Source organism: Psittacula echo (genome assembly GCF_963264785.1).
Source record: "Psittacula echo genome assembly, chromosome: 16".
Lineage (NCBI taxonomy): Eukaryota > Metazoa > Chordata > Aves > Psittaciformes > Psittacidae > Psittacula > Psittacula echo.
The window spans coordinates 10,880,961-10,897,930 of record NC_137752.1 but is presented as its reverse complement, the minus strand read 5'-3'; the positions used below and the strand labels follow the sequence as shown (position 1 = coordinate 10,897,930).

The 16,970-nt window shown below is 58.1% G+C and overlaps 2 protein-coding genes across 4 annotated transcripts; one reads left to right on the top strand and one right to left on the bottom strand.

Annotated features, from left to right (window-relative positions):
- Positions 1–68: 68 nt before the first annotated feature.
- Positions 69–13,749, bottom strand: FBXW5 (F-box and WD repeat domain containing 5). 3 transcript variants are annotated; one of them, XM_080630656.1, is made up of 9 exons: positions 13,633–13,749; positions 13,254–13,467; positions 10,089–10,246; positions 9,285–9,459; positions 8,274–8,422; positions 6,452–6,935; positions 3,445–3,592; positions 2,282–2,494; positions 69–1,879 (listed from the first exon to the last, which is right to left on the bottom strand). In XM_080630656.1, exons 2-9 carry the CDS (start codon positions 13,444–13,446, stop codon positions 1,633–1,635), a joined length of 1,767 nt encoding a protein of 588 aa, XP_080486782.1. In that variant the 5' UTR covers positions 13,447–13,467; positions 13,633–13,749; the 3' UTR covers positions 69–1,632. The 3 variants fall into 3 exon arrangements, with proteins under 3 accessions (XP_080486782.1, XP_080486783.1, XP_080486784.1); XM_080630657.1 differs by lacking the exon at positions 13,633–13,749 and adding an exon at positions 13,542–13,569; XM_080630658.1 differs by lacking the exons at positions 2,282–2,494; positions 13,633–13,749 and having other exon boundaries at positions 13,254–13,542.
- A 339-nt stretch (positions 13,750–14,088) lies between these two features.
- Positions 14,089–16,970, top strand: C8G (complement C8 gamma chain; the record flags this gene model as incomplete). Its single annotated transcript, XM_080630554.1, has 7 exons — positions 14,089–14,238; positions 14,759–14,898; positions 15,293–15,363; positions 15,674–15,781; positions 16,075–16,176; positions 16,434–16,472; positions 16,907–16,970. The coding sequence occupies 7 exons, from the start codon at positions 14,089–14,091 to the stop codon at positions 16,918–16,920; spliced, it is 624 nt and encodes a 207-aa protein (XP_080486680.1). The 3' UTR covers positions 16,921–16,970.

Here is a 16,970-nt window from a genome sequence, read left to right as displayed (position 1 = left end):
GCAGGATGATGTTTCTGGCCTCAGTTCTGCTTCAGCAGAAAAACAAACTAACATTGCAAAGATGCTTTAGCAGAATATTTATTCAACGCCATAGTGAAGAGCAAAACTCAGCACAAACACAACCCCTGAGTGCCCTGCTCACTGCTACACTGAGCCAAAGAGCAGACTGCACAATTTTGGGGTAGGAGGAAGGTGGAGGCTGTTCCTATGCTGTGTGACTGGACTAAGCGCTTGGTGTGGAGCCTGTGCACACACAAAGGACTTCCCTGTTTCTGGAAGCCCTACGATGACAGAAAACCTGAGGACAGGGGCTGTGGTTAAAGCCTTGGGCACCTGCTAGGGCACAAACCCTCCTGCGGAAGGGCACAGGAGCTATTGCAGCCATCGGTGTGCACCGGCACAGTGCCTGCTGCCTTCAGGAGGTCTATTTGCAACCCTGGTTGAGTGGCACAGACAACTGCTCCCATGCTCAGGGGAGGCCCCAGCCCTGCCTGGAACGTGGCTCCTTTCGAAGCAGAGCCCACAGCCTGGGAGCAGCTCCTGCACCCCATCCCAGCCAGGACAAGAGCAGGAGCTTAATTTTAGACCCTCACATACATTGCCTGCTGCAGTGAGAAAAGCTTCAGGGCCAGATACAATCAACATGGGTTCGAGTGCTGCAGCTCCACCAGCCGTGGGGTCCTCATCTCCAAACCCAGGGGGAAGCTTATTCAACTGTCACATCAGGCAGAAACGGGCCGTGGGCCCCTGGCACCCGTAGGGACCTGCGGCCACCCATGAGCACCTACACCCGTTCACAGAGAACATACCAAGAGAACCTAAAGTGCCACGACTTGGGTAGCGTGGGAGGGAGGCGACCACGAGAGCACCAGCCATGGACACAGCTGCCCCAGGAGGGGACAGCAGGGCCCCTGGAGTGTGTTACTGATGCCAGAGCTTAGTGAAGTGCTACTGAGCAGAGGACGAGAGGCGAAGCGAACACCATGTCACCACCAGCCTCCCCACACTCAGGTTTCGGAACGGGAGATCAACACGTTGTTGTCAACAGAAGGCATCAACTGGACCTGGCTGCCCCACCAGCCCTGCTGCTCTCCAGGGCAAAGATACCCTCAGGGAGCAGGTGCTGGCCTTGCCCAGCAGTCAGCCCAAACTGCCTGCGGAGATCTGGGACAAAACCATGAACAAAACTATGTTAACAGAGTCCTGCGGTGGAGCAGCACTGTGCCGGGCTCTGCCAAGTGCTCTGCAGTGATAGCTCTCACCAGGTCAGCCCCGTCCCAGGCTCAGCAGTACCAGCGCTGGGGACGCACCTCAGTCTGTTCTTGGAGACCAGAGCTCACCCAGAGCGAGCTGTGACCAAGTAGCAGCGTTTGTGAGAAGCTGTGGGGAGCCCACCCTGCAGTGACCAGCTCAGGCTGTGCCCGCAGTGTCCAGGAGCAGGCCCTTGGCTCTTACATTCTGTCTCTGGAGCAGATGCTCCAAGCAGGAAGCAATTGCCACTACCGGGGCCCCTCCTGACTCAGTGGATGGGATTCAGTGCCCAGAGCTCGTCTCTTGCGCCGGGCCTTGGGCTCTGCAGGCTCCAGAGGAGGTGGCTGCAGTGAGAAGCTGCAGGCGCAGGGGGACCCAGGTTCAGCTTTTCTGGTTCAAGAGCCAGGAGAAGAGCAGTTTCCTGGGCCGGGGCCTCCGGGCCTGCTGGCTGCGCACGGCACGGGGCGAGCGCCACACCTTGATGGTGGTGTCATCGCTGGCAGTGAGGAGCAGCTCCTGCTCCACCGGGCTGAACGCCACCGAGTTGACCACGTTGTCGTGCTGCAGCTTGGCCAGGCAGATGTTGTAGTGCCGGTCCCAGATGTAGCCGTGGCGATCCTCTGCCCCGCTGCAGTGGACAGGACAAGTTAAGGACGTCACTGACAGCCTGCTCCCACCCCTCAGCCTCCGTCTGCAGCCCTGTCACCCACAGAACAGTTTGGGTTGGAAGGGACCTTGAAAGCTCCTCTAGTCCAACCCCCTGCCATGGGCAGGGACATCTTTAAATAGATCACGTTGCTCAGAACCACATCCAGCCTGGCCTGGAATGTCTCCACTGATGGGGCATCCACCACCTCTCTGGGCAACCTGTGCCAGTGCTTCACCACCTTCACTGTAAAGAATTTCTTCCTCACACACAGCCTGGATCTCCCTCTTTTAGTCTAAAACCATCACCCCTTGTCCTTTCACAACAGGGCCTGCTAAAAAGTCTCTCCCCATCTTTCTTACAGGCCCATCCCATCGCACACACCTTGCTACAAAGTCCCTGCTGACATCCAGGAAGATGAAGAAGCACTCCTCATTGGGCGTATAGGCCCGGTGTGCCCGCAGTGCTCTCTTCACCTCCTTCATGGTCTTCAGGTCAAACACGTGCAGGTCGATCTCCTCAGCGATGGGGGGAGGCTGCATGGGGTCAGAGATGACGCAGTCGCGGGGCCAGGCTCGGCTGTTCACGTACAGGTACCTGGGGGGAGCAGAGGGGTGACCCTGCACTTTCCTGCATGCGACAGCACTCAGGGAGCCCCAGCTGGAAATGTGCAGGTTGGTGGCACAGGGACCCAGCAGCTGCTCTGGCCCTTGGTGAGCCTGAGGCTCAGCTCACCAAAACCCAGGCTAAAACATGGGCATTCCCAACCAACTTGAAGGATGGCGGTGTATTGTGAGCAGCAGGTTGAGGGAGGGGATCCTGCCCCTCTGCTCCACTCTGGGGAGACCCCTCCTGCAGTCCTGATCCAGCTCTGGGGCAGCAGCACAAGAGGGACGTGGAGCTGCTGGAGCGAGTCCAGAGGAGGCCACGGAGATGCTGCGAGGGCTGGAGCAGCTCTGCTCTGGAGCCAGGCTGAGAGAGCTGGGCTGGGGCAGCCTGGACAAGAGAAGGCTCCTCAAGGGGAGACCTGAGAGCAGCTCCAGTGCCTAAAGGGGCTGCAGGAAACCTGGAGAGGGGCTTGGGACAAGGGCCTGTAGGGACAGGCCAAGGGGAATGGCTTGAACCTGCCAGAGGGGAGCCTGAGATGAGCTCTTAGGCAGAAGCTCTTCCCTGTGAGGGTGCTGAGGCACTGGCACAGGGTGGAACTGGATGAGCTTTAAGGTCCCTTCCAACACAAACCAGGCTGGGATTGACCTGCCTTGGGAGCAACACACTTCATGCAAGCAGTTTCTTCACGCTTACAAGCTCCCTGCTTGACGCTATCCTGACCCAGGCTCAGCAGTGCAGAGGAGAAAAGCAATCGTGCTGAGGCGGGAACACAGACATCAGGACAGAAATCAGATGTGAACAAGCAGAGCTGCCCACGCAGGCACCCACTGCACCCACTACAGTCACTTCTTCTGGTCACTCCACAAAGCCCCTGAGCAGCTGCTGCCCACCCCTGCAGTGCCCGAAGCTAGCACTGAGGCCAGCACTACCACACTCACCTGTGATCAGGAGAGAGGCCCATGCCAATGATGTGCCCATGGATGTCGATGACGTGATCCAGTGAGTCAAAGAACTCATCCGAGCGCCTCTCCTCCCCGAGCACAGGCCCAGCAGTTGTCATCTGGTGGGGCAGGATCCTTTTAATCCCTTGGGGACAGAAAGCAGAATCAGGCCATTCTGCAGGCTGCTGCCCACAGACAGCAGGCGTGGTGGAGGTCCCCAGGCTTCAAGAAGGGACTTCCCTTACTGCTGCTAAGAGAAGAGAACTGGCTCACTGGTGGAGAGCCAGACCAGGGCTGCTGTCCCTGCCTGGCTCCTTCGAGCTCTCACAAGTGATACTTTCAGCCAGGACACTGCCCATAAGTGACACAATGGCACAGGCACCAGGAGGGACGTGGAGCTGTTGGAGCGAGTCCAGAGGAGGCCATGGAGATGCTGCGAGGGCTGGAGCAGCTCTGCTCTGGAGCCAGGCTGAGAGAGCTGGGCTGGGGCAGCCTGGACAAGAGAAGGCTCCTGAAGGGGAGACCTGAGAGCAGCTCCAGTGCCTAAAGGGGCTGCAGGAAACCTGGAGAGGGGCTTTGGACAAGGGCCTGTAGGGACAGGCCAAGGGGAATGGCTTGAACCTGCCAGAGGGGAGACTGAGCTGAGCTCTTAGGCAGAAGCTCTTCCCTGTGAGGGTGCTGAGGCGCTGGCACAGGGTGCCCAGAGAAGCTGTGGCTGCCCCATCCCTGGCAGTGTTCAAGGCCAGGTTGGACACAGGGGCTTGGAGCAAGCTGCTGTAGTGGAAGGTCTCCCTGCCTGTGACAGGGGGTTGGAACTGGATGATCTTAAGGTCCCTTCCAATCCAAACCACGATGGGATTCTATGATTCCACCACAGGCAGGAAGATGCCCAGTGCCCAGCTGGCACAGACACTCGTCGCTCCAAGTCCCTCCTGCAGCACACTCTGAAGCAGGACTTCCTGACTAAAGGAGACACATGTCAAGCTCTGTCACCTTCCATCTCTAGAGGTCCCAACACAAATGATCCACAACGGCTTCCTGAAGGAATCCTATGAGCCTCAGCATGCGCTCACATGGGCTTCACCCTCAGCAGGTCCAAGTGGAGCTGGAAGATGGCCCATCCCATCGCCCTTCTAAAGGAATCACTGCCGAACACCTTTAATTTCAGCCCTCTCCCACAGATCAACATGACTGGGGTGACACCACAACGCACCTCAAGTCCAAGGCTCTTCACAGCATCGCTGCATCTGAAAGTGGGCAGTCCAGGACACCCATTCTCCCACCCAGCTGCCACTGCTCACCAGCATTTCACTCTCATTTCCACAGCACTGTGCTCCCAGTTCCAACCTCGGCTACGTCCCCTCTGCACAAGCCAACAGAAGAGGAGGCTGTGCCCGTGACTCAGACCTGACACCAGCACAAGGGAGACAGGAGCTCCAAGGCAACTCCTGCAAAAGCACTTGGGTGCTACAGATAAGACCAGAGCGCGCCGCTGCCCAGCAGCTCCAGCAGCAGCAGGGCGAGAGACAAGCACAACATAGAGCTCTTTAAAGTACCAGCTCCTTGGGGCAGACACCAGATGCACAAGGGCTGGTTCCACACACAAACTCATGGGTGAACATAACATCTTGCAGTGACTCATGGCTGGAGAGCAGCTGAGCCAGGGCTCATCCCCCCCAGGAGCGGGTCGGTGTTGCCAGCACTGGCCACCAGCCAGGGAGTTCCTGGAGGTAGTTCAAAGGCACCAGAGCCCACAGCCCGGGGGCTCTGCTGGAGGTCAGTGGATGCAGATATGGGGCTGGGTGCAGGGCTGAGCTGCCACCCACCACGCAGGGCAAAGGCCACCACATTCAGCTGAAGACCTGGTGGTGGAGAGGAGCACGGGGCAGAGCCACACTCAGTCTCAGTCACATTCCTAACTTAGGTGTACAAAGATCAAGTGACTCTTCTCCAAGCTGGCCTCAGCTTTGGAAACTGCCTCTCCCTGGGCTGCGCTGGTGCAGGACCAAGTAACAGGAAGGTTAGAAGAGTCTGCAGCAGCGAGGCTGTAATTGTGCAAGCAGCAAAAGGAGCTGAAATTGTCTGGCTTTATAGAAGAGCCTTCTCGCCTGGAAGCAGCTCTCCCTGCCCCCACCCCCCCCCCACTTCTACTGGTCTGTCTAGTCCTTTCCACTGAACCTCTCTGCTAGCTTTAGGGGCTTTTGGAGAAGCAGCCAGACTACCTGCTTCTGCTCACCACTGTACCTACTTCCCATAAATTCAGCCTCTGCGAATCCCAGTGCCTTGACAAGAGAGCACTGGATGAGCAAGGTCACCAGCAGTGCCCTTGCCTGGCATGTGCTGCAAATACAGCCCCTTGTACTCTATGGAACAGCGAGGCCGAGCGCCACAAACTGCCTGGCACCAGCTTCTCATGGAACACCCGCTGGGGCAGCTGCAAAACAAACCAGAGCTGCCCCAGAAGGCCAAATGGTGGGGGTTACCACACAGTGGGCAGGGGGTGAGGCAGGCCAGGCTCAGGGCAGGCAGGGCACCGTCTCCCAGAGCTGAGGGGCACTGTGCAAGCAACACATGTGAGCTCCAAGCTGCTCAAACCAGCCCTACCCTGATGCCCTCTGCACCCCCACACGAGAACAGGACTGAGGCCCTTCCACACACTCCCATCAGAACAATCACAACCCTTCACATCCACACACGGTGCATGACCCACGGCTGATGTCCTGAAGTCAGAAGTTCCTTCTTGATCTTCTACTCAGCCCTCACCATGACTTTGTCATTTGGCCACATGTCTGGTAGCAACAAAACCCTCAGGCCAGCACTTGCAAGGTGGAACCCCCTTCAGTGACTGGGGGCACCTCAAAAGCCTCCTGTATCAAGAGCCTCAACAAAGCTGCAACTCACTTGCCACAAACAGGCAGCAAAGAAACCAGGTCTTTTCCAGATTCAAGTTCAGTCCATGCCCCAAAGGCAGCTGGTGTGCCCTGGGCTCAGACCTCAACCTTACCTATCTGGTGTGGGGAGTAGGTGAGGCATCCTGTGGTGAAGATTAAGTACTTTGTCTTGCTGTTGCTGTCTGTGGAGAGCAGGTTCAGCTCAGGAGGTTTAGTTCTGTTGCGTACGAACAGCTCAGCCACCTTTGTCTCGAGCTCTGTGTCGGTCATGGCAGACCTCACCCGGCCCTCCATGATATCATCAAAGAGCTGCTGCAGCCCATCCTCTGCTGGCACACCCACGTCATCCAGCAATTCCTGTACGGCTGGCTCCGGAGCTTGCTTGGGCTTGGCCTCCTCTTCCTCGCTGTCACTGCCGAGATCAAAGACTGGGCAGGTGGAGGTGGAGGCAGCAAGCTGCTCCTCGTAGTCCAGGAGCAGGTCTGGCGAATCGTAACGGCTGCAGTCGGCCACCATCACCGTCCGGATAGTGCTGGCGTTCAGGTTCTGGATTTTGAACAGTCTCTTCACTACATTCACATTCTCAGACTCTATGCCCTGAAAGCAGAAGGAAAAAGTAAGCAAGAACCATCTTAGGTCCCTCCTACAGCTCAAACCAAGAGCCACCTGCTGAGCCTGTGAGTTCACACAGCAACACCAGCCACACACCGACCTCTCTGCACTGCTACATGCAGCACGGACCATGAGAACTGGCCCCCAAGGCTGGCCAGTTCTGTGGCACTTCTTCCTATCCTGGAGGTGGGCACACAGAGACACAAAACTCCTGCAGGCTGGAGGTGGGAAACACAGGCTGAGCAGCCTTGCTGCCACCTGCAGCTGAGGCTATCAGCTGGTGCTGCTTGAGGTGTTAGAAGAATTCCAGGACAGGCCTCTAAAATACACACAAGTGCAGCACAAAGTACGAGTCTCTGGCCTACAAGCAGCAGAGGCAGGGAACCTCCACGCTTTGCAGTTCACCTGTGCAGAACCACCCTGGTTATTTGCTCCCAGATACAAGCAGTGGGTCTTTTCCTGCCCAACTGCCCTGGTAGTCTGCAGCTGCACTTCAACACCCCTGGACAATGTGGGCAAGGTGCTTCCTCACTTCATGGGGATGGAAGAGTTAGTGCTGTAGTATCAGAGCAAAACAGAGATGTGGTTATGGGAAGGATCTCTGCTACCCAATGAATTCACTTGGGGCCAGCATCAACTGTTCATGTTAAAAACCACAAACAGTGGGATAAGCAGCTGTGACACTGAGACAGATGCAAAACATGGAAGAAGAATACGCCTGAGCAGGAAAAATGCCAGAGAATGGACAAGCTGCAAATAAGCAGCGTAAGGGCAGCTCACACTGATCTCCAGGTTTCATCACAGCATCAGAGCCAGCACCTGGCTCACAGAACCACCAGCAAGGACAGGCAGGGCTGAGCTCAGGCTCTCAACTGCCTCTGACTCCCAGAAATAACGCACTGAGCTGCCAAGTCGGAGAATGGCCACTGACCGGGTACATGCCAGGCTCCAGCTGTCCCAGGCCCAGCTTCATGTTAGCAAGGACCTCAGCAACCCTTCTGTGCTCCAGCCACTCTCCTGTTGAGCAACACATGCTCTAAGGCACTGCAGTCAAGTTCTCATCCCAATTAATGGAACAAGAGTTAATGGAATGCGAAAGTAGAGTTAGAACATTGTAATGGGTACCACAACACCGAGTGTGGAGAAGCCTCACACAAGGGTTGCCTCAAGCTCAGGATCCTGAGGGCAACTCAGAGAAGACAAATAGGGAGGACAGGAGGATTGGGCCATTCCTTCCCACTCACACCTCCTTTGCAGCTTTTCCTCCCCCAGGAGCCAGCAGGAAGCTGCGCTGCCTGTGGAGCTGGAACAAAGGCACCTCACCTGGAAAGCGTTATTCAGCCACAGCACAGAGCAGGAGGTTATACGCCCAATCCGGTGCAGATTGCCAGATATCAAGTTGGTTTCATTCAACCAGCAGCCAAACACATCGTATGGCTTATTCCTCACCCTGGAAAGCAGCGTGAAGTTCTCTGCAAGGGAGGGGAAACACAAGCATGAGGAGATGGCTCCTGGCCCTAGAGAGACCATGGCAGAAGACATGGGAGATGGATTCAAGTCTCCCCAGAACAGGCTCTGATGCAGCACCTCCACTGCCAGCTGAGCAGATGCTGCACAACCACCATCCAGCTTCCAGTCATTCCTATGAAGACAGATATTTCTCTCTCCCACAGCGGTGTGTGAGGAGAGCAAGCACAAGGGAAACCAAAGTAAAAGGGCAGCCAGAGCAAAGAGCAATCTAATCTCAGAGCCCTTCTCCAAGCATGGCTCAGAGCAGCCACCCCAAGGACAAGAACAAGTCAAACACGTACAGAACATCTTCACTCCCACCCCTGGGGCTCAGGGCCTTTCTGAGCCGGACATATGTGCATTTAGGAGCACCCCTCGATTTCTGGCACACTGAGGTGGTGAGAGACAACACAGCTGGGATTTGGGAGCTTCACAGAACTGCAGCAGAAGAGATGAAGCAAACCCAGATGAATGAGCCTCAGAAAGCTATGTGAGAGACCAGGATGGGACTAGCACCACTTGAGCCAGAAATGGTGGTTCAAAGACAACAGGTAACGTGGGTAACTCAGACTGACACTTAGAACTGAAATGAGAATAAACATATGCCACACTGCTCTTAGGTGATGACATGGTCACACCACATCAGAGCTGAGGCTATCCATAAGGTTTACCCTATGAAACTGTGATCTGGAACCCTCTGCACAGATGGTAGAAAGCAGGACAAGCAGAGGTCAAGGCCATTACACACCATAAGAGAAAAGGAACCCCAGCACCCACCACTTCAGCCCTCCCAGGCACCCCAGTGAAGGAGAGGGTGACATTTACCCATGCTGATTACAGCAATCTCCCCTGAGGAGGAGTTGTGAGGCCCCACAAAGACACCGGACACCAGGAGGAGCGAGTCATCAGAATTGAACTGGGAGAACTGTGTGTAGCTCCAGTTGTATGGCCTCATGTTGGAGCTGTGCTGCAGGGAGATGTCTAGCTCGTTGCTCCAGATCTATAAACAGATGGACAAACAGTCAGGAAGTTGCTGAGAAGCCCAAGTGTGGCTCCACTTTATCTGTTCTGCCAGCACTCACCAGGCCAAGAAAAAAAGCCAGTATCAAAGACCCCATTTAACTGCCTCCCAGTCCTGACTTCACTGTCCATTCCCCTGATAGAAAATGGTCAGCAGCTCTGGAGAGAGCTCAGCACAGGACTGCTCCCTCAGCCAGTGCAGTGAATGGCACTGTCACAGCTGGATTTTTCAGCATGTTCAGAGAGATTTCTCCCAAGACAACCCCTCAAGCAAGACATCTGCAGTGGATCATTATCTCCACACTCTTTGTGAGACCCACAACACAACAGGGGGCTGATTTTCACCTAGGAAGCAGCTCGAGCCAGGCAGGCGCCTTGGCCACCACCTTCTCATGGGCCAGAGCTGGAATCCACAGCCCTCAAGGCTACATTTGCAAGAGCCATTAGTTCTGTGGTTTGGAGAACAACTCAGCATTGCAGGAACTGGCCTAAGTCCAGGGACACCCGGTCAAACCTCTCCTCTCCACAGACTTCCTAAAGGCTGCTCTTGTGGCTAAGCCCCACTAAATTGAAGCTGGAAGGGTTGTGCAGGGGAGGCGGACACTTTACCTTGACAGTACAGTCTTTGGAGCATGACGCAAACAAACAGCCAGAATGGGAAAAGCTGAGGTGCAAAACCTGGTCATTGTGCTCCTTCAGGGCCTGCACTTCCACACAGGGGATGGTATCGTAGAGCCTCTGGAACTCATCATACCAGGAAACAGCAGCTGCAACACATGAGCAGGAACATGGCACAGGAATGAAAGTGGAGGGAAGCAACATGGCATTCACAGTCCTGAGACTTGCAGCCCTGAACCCCCCCGTGTACTGAGTGCACCCCCAGATCATGAGCAGCAGCTCAGGGAGGGGATCCTGCCCCTCTGCTGTGCTCTGGGGAGACCCCCCCTGCAGCCCTGATCCAGCTCTGGGGCCCCCAGCACAAGAGGGACGTGGAGCTGCTGGAGCGAGGCCAGAGGAGGCCACGGAGATGCTGCGAGGGCTGGAGCAGCTCTGCTCTGGAGCCAGGCTGAGAGAGCTGGGCTGGGGCAGCCTGGACAAGAGAAGGCTCCTGAAGGGGAGACCTTAGAGCAGCTCCAGTGCCTAAAGGGGCTGCAGGAAACCTGGAGAGGGGCTTGGGACAAGGGCCTGTAGGGACAGGACAAGGGGAATGGCTTTAACCTGCCAGAACAGGGGAGACTGAGATGAGCTCTTAGGCAGAAGCTCTTCCCTGTGAGGGTGCTGAGGCGCTGGCCCAGGGTGCCCAGAGAAGCTGTGGCTGCCCCATCCCTGGCAGTGTTCAAGGCCAGGTTGGACACAGGGGCTTGGAGCAAGCTGCTCCAGTGGAAGGTGTCCCTGCCTACTCTGCTGATGGGGCAGCATCATCCCCACAGGTCCAGCCAAGTTCACAAGGGGCTGGAACAGCTTTCTCTGCAGCTTTCCTACTCCCACACACACAAAAAAATCAGTTTCTTGCAGTGAACAGACACCTCTGCACCATGTCACTGCTGTATCAACCCCTACAGCCCCTGCAAGAAACACCCAGAGCAGAGCTATGGAACAAAATCCTTGCTCAGACACAACAGCATCAGAGCTGCAGATGTGCTCCAACACAGTGCAAACAAATCCATCATGTGATAAGAGAGAAGCCCAGTACCTCAGAGTACTGGCTCCACTCTGCTTATCTTTATCTTGTCTAACACATAGTTAAGAAGGTTCCAGAAAGGGTATGGGACCAGGAAAACGACATCTCCATGAGATAAAGAGACTAGAGAAAAAAGAGGAAGAGCAGGAGCTGGACCCAGGCTGCCAGGACGGATCAGGAGCCCTGCGGCAAAGCCTGGAGCACACTCACAGAAGTCACACTGACAGCCAATAAAGAGACAAATAAAGAGGACTTTTAATCAAGTGCCCCGTAAGGCAGCCTAGAGACCTCTTGCAGCAGCAAATCCCAAGGAAGCAAAGAGAATTAGACACGTACATGGATAAGGGCCAACTTTCCTGGTTACACTGAACAGGACTGAGGGATTTTGGAACTCACTGCAGCCCAGTGAGGGAACTGCTTGCTGCCAGGACACCCTCCACTACTCACTAACCTCTGAAGCTCTTGGTTCCAGCCCATCTGGCTGCAAAGCGGCATGGACAGATCCTATCTGGCCAAGCAACCCCAACATTCCCTCTTACAAGGCTGACTGGATACCACAGAGCTACCTAGGGCAGGCAGACTGGCAGGGCTTTTCCCCAGGCTCCTGCTTCAGCCCATGTCTGGGCCTGGCAGCCACCCCCTGCCTCATGAGGGGCTCTCACAACTCCAGAAGCACAGCTTGGGAGGTGTCCAAATACGTTACTGAGATCCACCAGCTGCTCAATCCCAATGAATGCAGAAGAACGATGCTAGCAGCTTCCTAACTCTCTCCAGGAAGCTGGAAGTGAATAAGCCTGGCCAAAGAGCCTCAGGTAAAACCTAAAGGAATGTCCTCAACTCCATGGAGTTCCCAGGGCCTGCACAAGTCAAGTCACAAAGCCACATCTGACAGCCCTCCTGTCTTCATGTTCCCTGCTGCATGGAGATGGGCTCTTGCTGCTTGATCCTTGGTGTTTCTTCCCATCCTCCTGCAGCAACTGCAACTCAAGATCAAGAACTCACCTCCCCCTGCCTTGGCCACTACTGGGGCCCCCAAGAGCATCCTTGGGGCTGAGGACAGAACACATCCCTCTCAGACCTCCACAGCACGCTGGGAATGTGCTTTTTGGACTCCAGGAGAGACCCGCTGTGGCAGCAAGGGCTCCTGTTGGCAGGTCCCCAAAGCCTGTCTGCTGGTGTAACAGCGCTGGGTTACCCTTCCAGACTGCACAAACTGCTACTGATACTCAACCGGGAACTGACTCATGACCGTGTGCTGGTCACCACTGACTGCGACAGCTCTACCCAAGGAAGGCCCTACCAGGCTCAGATGATGCTGACTGTTAATGGGTCATTTTCCTACTGGGAGCTGAGGCCAAGATCAAGTCCAACCTGCCCTTGCAAAGTGGGTCAGCTGCTGCCTTAGCCTTGCTGTACAATTAAAGGGCCGCGCACCCACCTCCCTCTTCCTGGAGCAGGCACAGCTCTGCCTTCAGAGCCAGGCTGCAGCCTGAGCCTTATGGAAATAGTGTCATGTGCTAATGTGCACTTGCAGCTCTTCCTGGTCTGCATGAAAAGGGGAGAGCCTGGAGCAGGGGCTTGGTGTGAGGTCCTGCTCAGGAAAAGCCAGCAGCGATTATCACCGAGCCCAGCTGGGTTGTGCTGGAGCTGCACGCGGTGACTCACTGCGGCTCCTGCCATCTCCCTCAGCAGCACCCAGCCAAGCTGTGCAGCAGCTATCACAGAGCTCCTGCCTCAAGAGCACTCAGAAACCACCTAGCTGGGAAAGGAAAGCTGAAGCATTTTCAACCACCTGACTCCCTTTTCTGAAGGGTTTGTGCACTTCCACAGCCTTTCACGTGCACATCACCACCCAGCCCTACAGACTGCTAATGTAACACAGTTCAGGGGCTCATCGCCCACAGCACCAAAGGACAATGGGTTGAGCAGCAGAAGGGGAGAGAACTTTCCTCTCTTGGCTCTTGATGGGAGTTCAGGCTCTCATCACACGGGTACCACACCTCGCAGAGCCACCGAAGGCCCCGGCGCCGGGCAGCTCCCGGCAGCTCCAAGGAGGGCAGACCCACCAGCCCTGTCCCCCCGCGGCCGCGCACCTGGGTGCCGGGGCACCTCCCGGGAGATGCGGTAGTAGCGGTAGAAGAGTTCCTTCCACAGGAACTCGTCACGAGCCACAGCGTGCCACTGCTGGCAGACCAGCCCCACCGAGAGCACGTCTACGTGGTCCAGGTAGAGGAAGATCTCGTAGAGAACGCTGTCGGGGAGGAGAGGGCCGCCGCCCGCATCCATCGTGGCATTCTGCCGCCGCGCCTGCGAACGAACGGGCGTGAGACCCTGCCCGGCCACAGCCCCGCACCGGGCACCCCCCAGGCTCCCTCCCACACCTCGGCGGCTTCGGCGGCTCCGCTGACCCCGCCCACTCCGCTCAGTACTTCCGCCGTCCCGCCCCGCCCTTCCGCCCCGCCCTCCAATCACCGCTCCGCTTTCTGCCGCAGGGCCGGAGAGATCGAGCACAGAGCTCCCAACCGAGCGCTAGGCACCGCTAGCCGAACGTGGCACGCTCGCTCCCGATCGCACGCCCCCATAACGATCAGACCACACCCTCCCGACAGGCCACGCCCCTTATGTGGACACGCCCCCGCACTGTCTCCGCCCCATCCTATTAGACCCCGCCCCATCGCATCAGGCCCCTCCCCCCCCTCCCGGGGTCCCGGCCCCGGGGTCGCTCCGGGGACCCCTGGCTCCATCCAGCCCCGGCCCCGCCGCAGGCCCGGCGGCACAGCCCGCCCCGGCCCCGGCCCGAACACCCACAGCCCCTGCCCACAGCCCCGCGGGCCCGGCTCCAGCTCCCGGCTTCCCGCGGTGCTCTTTTGCCCTCGCCGCTCTCCTGCCCCCCCCCAGCTCCCGGCCCCGCACCGCTCACCCAGCACCATGCTGTCCCGGGGCGCCCTCCTGCTCCTCGCCCTGCTCCTCACCTCCCCGCCGGGGCTGGGGCAGGGCCCTGGGCGGCGGCGGCGGCCGCCCCCTGTCCAGAGCCTGCTGGAGAAGGTAGCGGTCCCGTCGGAGCTCAGGCTGCCCGAGGTGAGGGGCCGGGCCAGGGCGGCCCTACGGGGCTCGGCAGCTCTTGGGCTGGGGCTCAGCCCGTTCCCCTGTGAGTCCCCTTCGAGGTCCAGCCCTGCAGCGTCACCCTCCAGACCTGCCCTTGCAGCCTGAGCCTGGGCTGATCCCCCCAGTGCGCTCCCTGCTCCGAGACAGGGGCTGCTGGAGCACAGCTCGCCCCGAGGGCTGTCCTGGAGCCAGCCGCGGCCCGGCGGCTCTGCCCCTCCAGACCCCGGCTCCTCAGCCCCGGGGCCGGTGTAGCATTGCCGGTGCTGGATCTGGCAGCGCTCGGTGCCTCTCGGGCACCCTTCCCCTGCACCCCCCCCTTTGCAGCCTGCCCCTACTCCGGGCTCTCCTCTGCTTCCTGCTCTTTCCCACCCTTCAGCTCCTGTCCCCGTGGGCAGCACAGGGGAGGGTGTTTGGGGTGGTGGGTGCTGAGGGCAGTGGGGTGGTGGTACCCAGGGCAGTGGCTTGTCCCTCAGTGCCACCCGGTCCCGTGCAGCTCGTAGGAAGGTGGTTCCTGGTTGGCATGGCCTCCCGCTGCAGCTTCCTGGCTGAGCACAGCCACCGGCTGGAGGCCACGGTGGTGACGATGACCATTGGTGATGGGCAGAGCCTGGACATCAGCACCTTCAGGAAGCTGTGAGTGAAACCAGGCACCGGGGCCACAGGCAGGGGCTGGGGTCAGGGATGCTGGATTGGACACGGACACTGCAGGCAGGTCAGAGCAGGACCAGTGCCCCAGCCACAGGCTCCAAGGAGGAGAGAGCTGGCCCAGAGCAAAGTGTGGCTGTGATCTCCTGTGGGATGCTTCGTGCTAGAGAAGCCGGGGCCATGGTGGGCTGGAACCTGGCCACCAGCATGGGGTGAGCTTGGGCTCGCCAGCCTGGGTTGCATGGGGGTGGCCAGGCTGGGGAAACTGAGGCTCTGGGATGAGAAACCAGGGACAGCGTGTGCCCTGGCAAGGAGGGTGGGCAGGGGCCTGGGCTGGATCCTCCCCAGCCTGTGCCAACAACCTCCTCCTCTCCCCGAACAGGGATGGGATGTGCTGGGAGATCAGGCAGCGCTACCTCCCTGCCCAGGCGCGCGGACGCTTCCTTCTGAAGGGTGAGGGAGGTCGGGCTGGGGGTGGGGCAGGGACCATGGAGCTGAAGCCCCCACTCCTGCTCTCAGCAGCGATTTGGGACTGGCGTCCGTCCTCCCAGTGTCTCAGCTCTAGGATCTGTGTCCCAGTTCCGGGTCCATCACAAGCAGCACCATGGGCTTGTTCCTACTCATAGGGAACAGCATCCTGTGGGGCTGGCCCCAATTTTCACCCCTTGTACACCTCACCTGTGGTGAAACAAGGCCCCTGGATGGTGCTGGGGCTAACCAGGATTAACTGGGACTAAGTAGGGCTGTTTCCTGTCTTTCCCAGGCCATGGCCACGGCAGCAAGGTGGTCATGGTGGTGGGGGAGACAGACCACAGCAGCTACGCCATCCTCTATTACCAGAAGGGCCGGAGCATCTCGGTCAAACTGTACGGTGGGTCAGTGTTTTGGGGCTTGTGGCACATGAAGGACGTGGGTGGCAGAAAGGTGGGAAACCTGGGCTGGGACCAGGAGCTGCCTGCAGGAGCCCTGGAGCACCCAGGCACAGGAATGGGTGTCCCCAAGGGTCCTGGTCCCAGATGGGGAATTGTCTCCAGATGATGGTGGAAGGGAGACAGGGGGAACCAATAACCCTACTCTGGTCTCAAGCCTTGCCACAGGGGTAGGGTGGGCTTTGGGGCAGGGACAGGCAGGGCTTGAGGCCACTGATGGCATCTCCTTGTGTAGGACGGAGCAGCCAGGTCAGTGATGCTGTCATAGACAAGTTTGAGCAGCGTGTGAGGGCTGTGGGCCTGAGCGAAGATGTGACCTACTACTTCCCTATGTACGGTGGGTGGCACATAGTCCCCTGGGACCTGGGAGCACCAACATCCAGAGACCAGCACCAGGGGCTGGGGTGCAGTGTTGGGAGGGGAGGCTCATCCACATAGGTTTGAAGAGCTTGTGGCCCCATGTCACCCACAGCAGGGCCACAGTTGGGATCTGTCCCAGTGCCGGAGATGCAGGGACTGGGCTGCGCCCTGCAGTGTCTCTGGGTGCAGGGCTGGGACTGGGCAAGGTGACCCCCTGGGCTGTGTCTCTTGCAGGGTTCTGTGACTCCACAGATGAATTTCACATCCTCGATGGTGAGTTGTGGGGTCCGGGCGATGCGCTGGGTCCCCCTATGGGCCAGGCCTGGCTCCACATAGGGCACCACATGGGTTCTCCTGCCCTGGCTGGGAGCTGGGCACAGAGGGTTCAGACTCTCACCATACCACACCCGTATGGTCCTGCCATGGGACCCCAGGACAGGCAAGTTGGTGGCAGACCAGCAGCCAAGATGGGCATCAGATGCATGCTGGCAAAGCAAAGCCCTGTTCACCCCCCACATGGGTCAGGAGGGGTTTCCAGGGGTGAAGGTTGGTCTGGCACAGGGACACCCCAGGGTGTGAGGGCTGGGGTCTCCAAGGACAGCTCTATCAGTTGTTGCTAGTGCTTGGGGAAGTAGAAGTGGGTCTCCAGCCCTAGTGCTGGGCTTGGACGCCTCCCCAGCCCCTCAGCACTTCCCTTTCCCTTCCAGAAACGAAGCCGTAGGTGCAGATGGTGTTGCCAGGAAGTCTCCAGAGCTCAGCCTTCACCTCATC

Bases quoted from the DNA above. Each gene is read 5' to 3' on its own strand.
- FBXW5 (XM_080630656.1), bottom strand. From the start codon at position 13,446: ATGGATGCGGGCGGCGGCCCTCTCCTCCCCGACAGCGTTCTCTACGAG. The intron at 9,460-10,088 runs GTAAAGTGTCCG...ATCTGTTTATAG, and splicing joins CCAAAGACTGTACTGTCAAG to ATCTGGAGCAACGAGCTAGA. The intron at 3,593-6,451 runs GTAAGGTTGAGG...TCTGTCCCCAAG, and splicing joins CTACTCCCCACACCAGATAG to GGATTAAAAGGATCCTGCCC.